General features: G+C 34.3%; 2 protein-coding genes across 2 annotated transcripts in view; one reads left to right on the top strand and one right to left on the bottom strand.

Annotated features, from left to right (window-relative positions):
• LOC129798348 (uncharacterized) overlaps positions 1–3,861 on the top strand; it is a 99,231-nt gene extending 95,370 nt beyond the window's left edge. Inside the window, exon 6 of the mRNA XM_055841465.1 lies at positions 2,887–3,861. Within this exon, the coding sequence (XP_055697440.1) occupies positions 2,887–3,264 (378 nt within the window). The 3' untranslated portion in view covers positions 3,265–3,861. The remainder of the gene's footprint in view (positions 1–2,886) is intronic.
• A 5,744-nt stretch (positions 3,862–9,605) lies between these two features.
• Positions 9,606–11,958, bottom strand: LOC129798330 (hexamerin-1.1-like). The gene has a single exon (XM_055841437.1). The coding sequence runs from the start codon at positions 11,924–11,926 to the stop codon at positions 9,776–9,778; it is 2,151 nt and encodes a 716-aa protein (XP_055697412.1). The 5' UTR covers positions 11,927–11,958; the 3' UTR covers positions 9,606–9,775.
• Between the last annotated feature and the right edge of the window lie 645 nt (positions 11,959–12,603).

Raw genomic sequence — 12,603 nt, 5'->3', positions numbered from 1 at the left:
CCGCGAAGCCTGGAAACCTCCCCCTACTTGTTGTGAATTGTGATGCTAATTTTAAACACCTTTAAAATGACTTCAATAGGTTGAGAAATATGCTCTCTAGGGCTGTTTAATATTTGTCCTTGAAAAATCCTTAAAGGTAATAGTTCAAAGTCCCTCAAGGGTTACTTCGAAGGACGAATAGAGGAATGTAAGCATGGTTCGCACATGATGAACATTCAAACGGTGCGAATTTTATCTTTGTGTGTAAAGAGCTAAATAATAAACCAGATCTTTGCAAACAAAGAGAAAATTCACATCATTTTAAGGTTCACTGTATGCGAACCTTACCTACATTCCTCTAGACTTTACAAATTTAATAATGGGTGGGGCCTAATTGAACCTGAATTGTAGAAAACCAAGATCTAAAATTTCAGTTATTACACCATTATTCAATGTGATCCTCATGTATTCTAAATGTGTGATTCTTAGAACGATACACGGTATATTGTTATTCGCAGTTATTTTATTTATAGTTCCGCTTATTCTTGTGTTCGAATTTTGTGAATTTTGAATATTCAAAATCAGAACTTTTAAGAAAACTGTTCGGAAAAGCTTTTAAGAACCAGTAGATAGCTTTCCATTCTATTTTTGATCCGTAACTCGGCATTTTATTCAAGGAAAAGTCTTAAAAAAAATTGTCTAAAAATTGATGAGGAAATGAATTCAAGAAAAATTTTGTAGAAATCAGGAAGTTTGAAAAGAAACTTCAAGCTAAATGATTCTTTTTCCTTAAGAAAAGCTAATATGCACTCTTTGTAAAATTACTTAAAGATTTTAATTGCTATCCCAACGATTTAGAGCCTAAGGTCCATTTAATCTAAAAGCGTTTCCTTTGGGATATTTATTGTCAACTTTAAAAGGCAATTTCCTTTAAGAAAAACTACATGAAAAAGAATATATAGTAAAATGGTCTGTGAATGTTTGTTAAATCTTATTGGGAACTTACAAAAATCTAGTATATCGGTATAACTTGATAAAAAGTGGAAAGTTTTATGAACTTTTTAGCGAGTTCTACGATTTACAAGTCTTTTGTAAGTCCAACACAGAAAAAAATATTTTGTTAAATTGTTCTGAAGCAAAAACCGACGTGAAGATAACTATATTGATGTGGAAACCGGAAATCGTCGGGAAATGGGATCTCTCAAGGAAAACTCATCAACTTTTCTCAAAGCTTTCGGCTCAGGCTCCGAGCCTTCATCAGTGACTGGAGCAAAAGAGAGAGCCATTCTTTATTCATACTTTTTATAAATTTTTTTTTCCAACTTACTCAAGTCTAATGTTACTCTCCTGGAGATTCGTTCAAGACATTTAACCCATAATTTGACGTTAGATGAAGTAATGATTACATTAGAATTATTTTTTCGGGGTTTTTCGAGAGAATTATTGATCTTTGTAGCAGTTAGCTTAATTTAAAATTTGGACACCGTCTTACTAAAGTCATGGCTAGACCCTTATTATTATTCCACTCGATTTTAAGGATCCTCGGTTCGATTCTAATTGAGAGCGTCAAAATATTTTTAATTTTTTTAAGGTCGTGGCTTAGAGTTTTTGATTAAAGAATTTGTAGAATTTTAAAAAGGGGAAAGTGTTAGAATATCGTCGTTTAGATAAGCAATTGGTGTACTCGGCCTGGAAATCAGCAATTTTTGTTGATCAATTCTTCAAATTCAATTGAGTTGCTGATTTAAGTGGCAAATAAGTTACGACAATTTCTGATCTTAGCGAAGATATTGCTAGTCAATTAAGTGTTTTAGGGGTGTGGCCTATTGTGTCATATGCAGAATCTTTTAAACTTCCTTCTAAAATGCAAAGATAAAATTCATTTCTGATCTATAATAAATATCGTGAAATAAGAACTCAAAATTATCCAAAATTACTACTTACCTAAAATTTATGAATACTATGTAATCTTAAGGAATTTATGGGTGGAGCTCATTAAATATAGTGTGACTGTGGGGTGATCCAAACCACCCCCCACTTGTGTGTTTGTCCAATGTCCCCTGCCCCATGTGGAGTAGGAGATTTGATGTCGGCAAGTTCGCTTGCCATTGACGTGGCCCGTTTTTGGGCAAGACATGTGTAAATTTTATGCCTCGACACGATTAATAATACTTAAATATAGTCTGAAAATTATTTATTGAACAATTAAAAAAACAAGGGGAGGTGGGTCTACTTTCAGCTACATTGATATATAATTTTTTCGCCTTTTTCTAAATGAAGTTAGTCCTTATATTTATTTTATTCAGATCCACAATTGTTTTGTCTATCCAAATTACATAATGTTAAAACCCAGTTTCCTTTAGGAATATGCGAAAAATCGTATAACAATGTAATCCCACAGCTCGAAGTAGCCCCACCTCCCCTTACAGTAATTTAGAGTATTGTCATTGCTTGAACTTTACTTGAAGGTGGAGTGTTAATCATTTTTCCCAAAAATCAAACGAACTCTTAGGTCAATATTTATGTGGATTACAAAATTAATCGCATTGAGAGGCATTCAAATAAGTATTAACCATGAATTCAAACATAAAGATAAGCATAAGTATTATTGCGGGTTGAGTTAGGTCAAGTATTTGATAAGCCAAAATTTGCCTTTGAGATTTTTCTTCAAAATTAAGCAAAGTGGATCAACAGATTTTCAGGGAAGTGTAAGAGTTTTAGGAAAATTGAGATGAAAATGTACTGTGATTTTTCTAGAATGTATTTTCCCTGACAAATTTCTCTATGCCACACGTAAATTGTGGGTGTTGGCGTGTGTAGAAGAAGAAAAAAATAGATACTTTTGAGCATTATAGAAGCCGTCTCACTGAATTTGAAGCCATAATATTCCCTTCCTGATGATTTCAGATATATAAAACTTCATCCCAACGAGTAACGTATCGTGCATATGAGAGTTCTGGTACATTTTCCACATTAGAAATCTATCCTCATAGTCAAGTGTTACAAGCAATATACAAATCAAATCCACAATTTCAACCCGTCACAGTTGTAAGTCTACTGTGCGAAGTTTCCATCCTCAATGTTTACCACAAGAGCGTACAGGAGAAAATTGCTATAACAACTAAATCAATGACAACAATCTCACCAAATCTTCTGGGCCTGGAGGCACCGCGTCATCCTCGGGATCCAGACAATTCACCCCTCACTGGACATGACTTCAAATTGCAACCGCCAATTTGTCTCTTTGTCCTCGTTATTTTGCTTCATCAATTTCTAGCATTATGATACAACTAGGACAAATATGACAAGGACAATGGAAAATTAAAGGAAAATTAATATCCATGCAACCTTAGATATTTAAGGCAAAATAACATTGACCGTTGAATCTTAAACGTTGCTTTCAAATTCTAAATCAATGATTAATAAATGTAATTATTAAAATTGTTTATTATTCTAATTTGTGATATTAATAAAATAAAATATGGTAAATAAGACGTGTGAGTCTTCTGTGGTTTTTATATTCAGGGGGCGAATTCGACAAATTCATGAGAATTGTAACTGATGAGTTTCAAAATGAGAAAAGTCATGTGAGAGAAAATCATCTATTAAATTATGCATTATTCCTGTGGATACAGAGACTCTGTTCTTACATCTTTTGAAGTCAATGACTTTTCTCGCTGATGAGTTTTGTCATGACATTTGTCATGTACAACTGAATCATATTTTTGACAATTTTACTGACAATTCTAAATAGAATTGCTTTCATGATTTTTTCACACTGAAACCTTGCTCTAGGGGAGGATTCTGTTAGCTTACGAGAATTGTCATAAGAGAACTTTTATTGAGATTAGGTCTGAAAGCTTTCAAATAAACGACTATGCTAAGCAAACTTCTCATACTGACTATGCTGAAGGCTTGCCCAGGGGCGGATTCTTCAAACTTATGAGAATTGTCATACGAGAAGTCTTTTTAATAGGGCTGAAATCTTTCAAATAAACGACTTTAGGTAAGCTAACGTTACCTAAACCTAATGCCATAGAAATACAGTGATGTATTTCAAAATCTGCGACGTTATGTTACGATTTGTGACTTTTCTCACTGAATTTGGCTCAATGATAATTTCCACTTCGATCCAGAATAAATCCCCAGAGAATGTATTCGGATAACATTTCCAGAATTCTCACATAATCAACCTTAATTAAAACAATCAATTGAATTGCAGAATACAAAGCAAATTCCAGAGGGATATCTCCGATGATTGCTAGTGAAAAGGTCGTTACTCTAAAATGAAAACACTTTTTTTGGTTTTTCCCAGAGCTTTCGATCCTGATGGGAGTCTTCTTCAGTGGCTGGAAGGGCATCGAAAACTCTGGGCAAAATAAAAAAAAAGTGTTTTCGTCTTAGGGTGACTAACTTTTCACTGGCAAAGCTGATTAATTTGGAAGTTATGCAATTCAGCTAACACAAGCCGACCGACTTAAGGGGCCAAATAGACTGAGACTGATCCTGTAAAATTTTGTGGTAACGGATTATATAAAGGAATTTCTATGGACGGACCTCAAGTCGATGATTTTAAGCCCTTACTGTATGACAATTCAGGAAAAATATTTACTGTTAAATTTTGGAAGCTAAATATCTTCAAGGATAAGCCTGATTCTACTTAAACCCTTATCGTGCTCAGTCGATTAAAGAGATCTCGGTGCTATTATCATCAATAAAAGCATTCAGGGAAGTTATTTAACGGTTATTTAACGGAAGTTATTTAATAACTATAATTTCTTTTGAGTAGATCATTTTCTTTACTCTAACGTTTTGGGAACAATCCGTCAAATTCACTTTGGAGATCTGTCAAATGGAATTTGTAGACTTGTGTTAGCTAAAAAGCTAATGGAAGTCAGCTATTTTTTTTAAATTACTGGATTATTTTGTAGTCAAAGAAATCTTTAATTTTCCATTGAATTTAGGTTTGGAACTTATTAGGCTCAAACAGAAGTAGATTTTGATTCTCCAATAGTGTCTTGGATAAAAGGTAAATGGAACTCTATTTGCACAAAAAGTCGTTGAGGTTCGAAGAATTCAAATTTAATTTCGAGTTTTCATACTAGATTTTCGAACAAGGTGGGGAAAATTTATCAAATATGACACTAAAAAGCTTGCAAAAGAGTTACTCAGTGATTATGGAGTGATTAAATACTGGGGTGAGAATAGTAAACGTCGTTGTTCTGTTTTTTTCCTGACAAAAATGTAAAGACTGCCACATTTTGACACTTGAACACTTCGAAATTCTAACAGGATATACTTTAGCCATCTTGCGGAATTATCAAGAAGTAAGAAAGTCTCTTTTTGGATCTTGAAGTAGATTTTCGAATTTTTCAAAATCTACTTCTGTACGGAAAGAATCTTACCATCCACAAGTAGATCTTGAAAAATTCGAAAATCTATTTGAAAAGCCAAAAAAGAGACTTTCTTACTTCTTGATAATACCGCAAGGTGGCTGAGATACATCCTGTTCGAATTTCGAAGTGCTCAAGTGTCAAAATGTGACGGTCTTCATATTATTGTAAGGAATAAAACAGAACAACGACGCTTACTGTTCTTGTCCCATTACTCAATCACTCCATAATCACTGAGTAACTCTTTTGTCAGATTTTTAGTGTGATATTTGATAAATTTTCCCCATCTTGTTCGAAAATTTAGTATGAAAATTCGAAATTGAATTTGAATTCTCGAACTTCAACGACTTTTTGTGCAAATAGAGTTCCATTTACCTTTTATCCAAGACAGTATTGGAGAATCAAAATATACTTGTGTTTGGATTTATTTTATCACTAATAAATGGTCAATGAGGTTCGCGCCCTTGCTAAGTTGCAGATTCAAAGTATGAAGATTTTTTTGTTTTTTATTGTCAACAAACTAATGTAATAAACAATTTTAATATTTGCGAATTTGGCTATAAATTATTAAAAGAAAGTATACAATTCGTAATAAACGATGATACGCAGCAACCGTAAGGATTTGACGGTCAGTGTAATTTTACTGCCTTAAGTACTTCAATTCTTTTTGCGAAGAATTAAGCAATTTTTCAATATTTATTTTCAGAATAGAGCCATGAATTGAAAAAATTTATAATAATTGTGGATGAAAAATCCCATTTTCTTTAATGTTATGTTATATGAAAATGATAATGTTATATGGGGGAAGAATGGAAGATTCTTGAAGAGATTGTGCTATGGAGCCATGGAGAAGATCTTGATAAATTTTCCCATCCATTTCACTCAATTGATTTTGATATGCAGCCCAAAAGACCGGAAGAATCTATCAAATCTCAATTTGCCAATTTGCGATATAAATTGCGACAAATTAAGTCAAAATGAAGAGAAAAAAATCAAATGAAAGACATGGAAAAAAACACTGATAAAGTTATTAAATAAAGATGTGTAATATATATTTTTGTGGATACCACATTCAGTCCAAAAAAAAAATTGTATCTGTAAAGTGTGTTGAGATGATTTGATAAATTCTATAGTAAATGTAAATAAAGCAAATGATATTCAAAATACGTATTATAGTATTATGGTAAAGTTGCAAGAAGTCTCATTAATTGATTGTAAGGAACTGTAGTTAAATGCGGGAATTAATGGGGGTAGAATGGTACGAATGTGATACAATCGCACTTTGAATAAATCTCGGAATCTCCATCGATGGTAGATCCGATCAAAATCTGTACAGAGATTTCGAGTTATGAGAGAGTGAATTAATCAGAGAGAATCCCATTTTAATCTTATGGTAAAATTAAACTCAATCAGGTGTAAATTAATTTGCCGTAATAGTTGAAAGCCAGATGACATTGGAGGAAGATAATTTAATAAACTATGAAAGATGAAATGACTTTTGTGTAAATTTTTTGCCTAGTCATTAAGCGATGTGAGATTAAATATTGTTGTCATGGAGATCGATGAAAATGATGATGAATATATATTAAACAATATGAAATTATTAAAGAAATAAGTTAAAATAAAATTTATGTTGAATTTTCAATCTGACTGAATAGTGTTCATTTTCAGCATCTTTGGCATCAAGGAATCTCGACAAAAGATGGTAAACGTAAGTAGATACAGTGTACTGAAAAAATCTTTGTCAAATTTACAAGAAAAATTTATCAAAAGGATATTCTTCTGTATAAAAAGTAAGAAATAGTTTTGTTAAATTGGTTATTAACATTCATTTGATAATATTTGACTAAGATAAATTTTTTTCCTGTAAAAAAAAATCATTTTTTTTATAGTAGAATTAAGGCCGCAGCATATTGGTCAAAAGAAAATCCAGGAATATAGGAATGATTTTAAAAATTGAAATAGTAAATGATTTCAAAAAAAAATTAAGAACATAAAATTCCTTAAAATTAATAAAGGTTAATATTGGAAAATATTTTCATTCTAATTTCATTCGTTTAAATGTTTTTGAATAAGAGATGTTTGAAATGTTTAATTACCACCATTTTAAAATTTTGTATGAATTTCATCGAAAATTAATTCATATATTCATTGAATATTACCTTTAACTCTGTAAATCTTATGTTTCAAATTATTTTTCTTCAATTTTTTGATTTTTTTATTATTTAGAAAAAATCAGCTGAATATTTTTCCTTTAAATTATATGGATTTTCATAATCTTCCAATTAAATATGTATACCAAAATCTAGATTAAATTCTATCCCTTTAACTGATTTTTTGCTGTCTTTACTAAATTTTCACATTTTAGTTATATTTTTTAAAGATATAAAAGAATCCTTTGTAAAATTGTAACCTTTATTGGTATATAGTTACTGTTTTTTTTTTAATATTAGCACTGAAGCTAGTTTAAAAAAATCTGTTAAATCTAATTGGTAAAGACCGTTCTCACAAAATTTTACATTTTCGTTCGATATTTAGATATTGGAGATATCATAAAATTATATGAATCGGTAATAAACCGGTTCCTAACGGATAACAAAATTCAATTATATTACTTCTCAGATATTTTGGACAATGTTTTGAGTGACTTATAAATCAGTTTAAATCGGTTGTGAACCAGTAAACGGTAAAAAATGCCGGAAATCTTTTGAGGTATAGCATCCAAGTCTCGAGTTCGAGCACTTCGGAAAACTTCGGACACTTTGCCACCCCGTTTCCCTTAAAATTAATTAACAATTTAAAAGTGTACCTACGTTGCATTCCATACATAAAAAATATATTATTCTTGATTTTTTTTAACTTAATTTTTGAATAACTTTAATAATAGAATTTTTAGAAAATGACTATTATTTATAAAAACCTAAATTTATAAGTAAGCTGAGACAGAACCCAGAATGCAAAGTAAGTCTGTGGTATAAAATGATTTTTTTGTTTTATGAATCTTACTTAATTTTTTTGTTTGTATTCTTTCTATATTTTTTAAAAGGTTTTTGTTTTATCTTATTGTTAGTAAGAAATTGTAATTGAAACAATTAGTATGTCTAAACCCTAATTTAAAATGAATTGGATTTATAGAGTTGGAATTATTATAAAACGTTTACACCGGAATAGGCGTTGGAAGGGTTCTAAAGGTTAATGTCCAGGATTATTGATCCTACCTCGGATTTTGGAAATAAAAAAAAGAAATAAGAAAAAGAATTTTAAAATTTCAAAATTTCAAAATTTCTGGAAAATCCTGACTGATAAGAAATTAAGGAGATTAAGCCATATGGCTAAACCTTAGGTCTGAAGCCCTTATAAGGGTATATTTGAAGAATAACATTTGTCCTTTGTAGTACAAAATATTTTGTAAGAAAATGGTTCTTGACAATATTCAACTTAGAATGATGCAACTTATGTTTCTGCTCCTAAAGAAAGAGCACAAAAACAGATTTAGACTGATCCTTGAGAATATTGAGCCTGTAAGATTTAGCAGTAAAGATTTTTTTATTTACTCCCGTAATTATTACAATTTGTCACATAATTTCATTTTATCAATCTCAGGTTCGCCAATGCGAACTCTGCCTGCCAAAGATCCTAAGGACCTCTTCTTAATCTCACAACACTTCAGGGCGAAGCTTTACCACTAATTGGTTTGGGTGAGTTTCCAAGCTACTTATGTATCTCTAACTGATTCTTGATCTTGCGGTTTTGACGAAGGGTATCTTAAGGTCAATGTGAAGGGTAGCATTCGTAACGTAGTTAACACCTTTGACAGGAATCTCTAGATCTAGATCAATGTTAGTTTTTGCAGCAAAACCCCACAGCTCAATCACATATTGCCAAACAGGATTCAGATTGAAGGATTAGGGAAAGGAAATTGATGTAAAAGACCGCTAATTGATGATCCTAATGCTAAGAGGATTCTTGGTTACTTTCTTTGTGGGAATGGCGAATGAGCCTTATACAGAACAAAGCCTTATACAGGCTATAAAGGGCATTTCAGTATGTCCTGTTGGAATTTCTGTCGCGTCCTTAATTCTTTAAAAAAAATTAGACTCAGTTTAATGAGGCCGATACACCTACTTTGAGAATTCTTCAAAGATCAATTAAAATATTGCTGATCTGATATCATGACAACAAGAGAAACCCAATAACCCCAAGAAGGTCCAACTTTTCAAAAAGACTCAAAAATATATTTTACATTTTATTTCGTATTCTTCTCCTGCGACTTTTTTTGTAGATTTTTTCATTGCATCATCTTGCACACTTAATGAGAACTAAAACTACTATAATGGGGGTCACACGTCAATTTTTCTCCACAGATGGGAGATAAATGGAGTATCAGGTGTTGAATGAGATTTTTAGTACACAGCATTGATTTCCGTGTCAGTCTTGTGGAAGATCAACACATCGTAGTACATCATGTTGGGTGTGTTCCAGTACACTTCGTTGATCTCGCGGTCAAGTGGATAGCCGAATGGATAGGCGGAGTTGTAGCGAGCACCAGAGCCAACACCACAGCTTAGCATTTCATCGTAGGAAGTGAATTGCTCAACCTTTGGTGCAACGTATGGGGCGACGTAGAAGAAGAGTTGGTATGGCATACCACCCTTCTTGCCCTTGGGTAGCATCAGTCGGCTTGGGAAACCACAGTGGGCCTCGCTCATGTCCAGAGGGAATTTGTAGTCACCCTTGAGGGCCATCATTACGTACTTGTAGAGTTCGTAGTAGGTGGTGCGATCCTTGACGAACCATGTGAAGTCGCTTGATTGGTGCACAATTTTGTTCATGCCAACCTTGAGGTCCACAATCCAGCTGTCCAATTCCCAGAAGTTTTCACGGTTCTCACTGATGGTGTACAGGTTGCCGTAGGTGTCGTATTTGGGTCCAAGGAAGACCTTTACCAAAGCCTTCATGGCCTTCTGGGATGTGACGTCCAATTTGAGTGTGAATGGCAGGTGGTTGAGACGGTACTGGCTGGCCTTGATGACAAAGTCCTCACCCTGGTAGTGAGCGATCTTTCCGAACTTCTTCATTTCAGACATGGGCATTTTCTCATCGTAAACCTCAATATCAACGGCGTTGGTGATGTCAGCTTCGAATTTGTCGAAGTAGGTCACGAGCTTGTCAACCTCGATGTTGTCAATCTTAACACCTGGGAAGTAGATTTCATCGTAGGTGTAGGATGGGAGGTGATCCTTGAATTGCCAGTAGATCTTGATGAATCTCTTGTACAATTGGTAGAAGACAGGGTCACGCATGGCAGTTTCGAATTGTTCCATAACACCAGGGATCATCTTGTAGGTTTCGAAGTGCTCAGGTGAGGCAGATAGGAGCATCTTGGCGTACAGTTCCATGTATCCGTACATGCGGGTGTTTTTGCTATCAGGGTTGGACTGGAAGAGATTGCCAAGGTATTCAATGGACTCGGGCTTGGTGAGATCAATGCGGGTTCCATCAGACAGGTAGAAGAAGCCAAGATCAATGGCATCCATGATGCGCTGCTCGTACATCTCAATCATCTGAATGTAGTAGTAGTTGTACTCAGTGTACAAGTTGTAGTAGTTTTCACGGGTTGGGAAGTAGACACCGTTGTAGTAGCGAAGGTCGGGATAGTAGCCAGTCTTGATGGGTTCATACCAACTGAATTCGGGAATGATGCCCATGTCATTGGATAGACGTTCCAGGTAGTAACGGGCCAAGAATTGCTGATACTGGTACAGGTAGAATTCACCACGGCGATCGGCATAGAGACCGAATTCCTTGCCTCCCAACCAGAAGGGATAGTCCATTTGGAAGTAGTAGTAGTAGCTGTTGAGGCCGATATCTTCGGTGAAGTAGGAGATCTTCTGTTCGGGATTTGAGTGTTTGTACCAGCCGGTGTAGTTGGATGGGATGGTGACGGTGTAGATGTCACCGTATTTCTTCATGCCGTAGAAGCCTTGCATCTTATACTGCTGAGCCAATGTGATGACTTCGCTGTTGAAGAAGTAGTAGGGGTAGATTTCATATGGAGCTGGGAGGATGATTCCACTCATGTCCTTGCGATGGAGTACGGCAGCGGTCAAGGCGTAGACGAACATGCCTTCGTTCATGTGGAAACGAGCCCATACCATGGACTTGTAGAAGACATCCCAGTCCTTAGCGTAGTAGAACAGATTGAACAGGCTGATCACCTGTGTTCTGTGAATCTCGCTGAAGATGCTGAAGATGTCATCAAATGGCAGCATACCAACTTCGTACATCGTCCAGAACTCTTTAACGGCCGTCATATTGGTGTAGTCATTGAAGTGTTCGCTGATGACGTATTGCTTGGAGTCTTCCCACAGCTGAGTATGAACTTCATGTTGATGGACATGCTGCAGCACCTCGAGGATGGCCTTCTGCTTGTACAGGAAATCTTTATCGGCGTACTTCACATCTTTCACCATATAATAACCACTTGCGAGTGCAATAGCACAACACGCGAAGATCACCGCTATGGCTCTCATCTTGACTGACTGACGATCCATCCCAACATCCACAACCTTTTATACCCACAAAATCACCCAGATATTCCCATCCAATTGCTTTTGGACATTTTTATCATTTACTTACTCCGTGGCAAAAATCGAACGTGTTGATTGCCAGAAAAAAGGTTATCATTTATGTATACATTCCATGCTATTTCTCTGTGAACATTTTGCCGGCAAAAATTCAGATTACAATATCACTGGAGAGTTTTACACGACAACCGTGCAATTTAAAGGAGGGTGGAGGAGATTGCGTGGAATATGAACCATATCCAATAAAATGCAATCAGTGACCTTTTCTCTCGCGTGTTTAAATTAAATGACACACACTTTTAGGGGTCAAATAAGTTAAAGATGAAAGATGAATTTTGCATAAATCGTCATGTTAATTAGCAAATGTTACACTTGCTGATTATTTCAATTTCGTAGCTTTGATTAGAAAATATTATAACTATGTTTTACATTATTTTCAAAATGTTAATTATCAAAAATTGCCTTTTTTTTTAAAAAAATTCTGACGTTTCTGCCTACAAGGATAGGGAATATTTTCTTTAAAAAACCATTTTTAACAGAAATTTCTCCTAGTATATAGAGGCCATAAGTGATCTATTTTATGCTTTTTAATTAAATGTGTGTTCAAATTTCTTTTTTTACATATCATTTTATTTTCTCAGAAA

The sequence above is a fragment of the Phlebotomus papatasi genome, chromosome 1 (assembly GCF_024763615.1).
Source record: "Phlebotomus papatasi isolate M1 chromosome 1, Ppap_2.1, whole genome shotgun sequence".
NCBI lineage: Eukaryota > Metazoa > Arthropoda > Insecta > Diptera > Psychodidae > Phlebotomus > Phlebotomus papatasi.
This window is presented reverse-complemented; position numbering and strand designations above follow the sequence as displayed.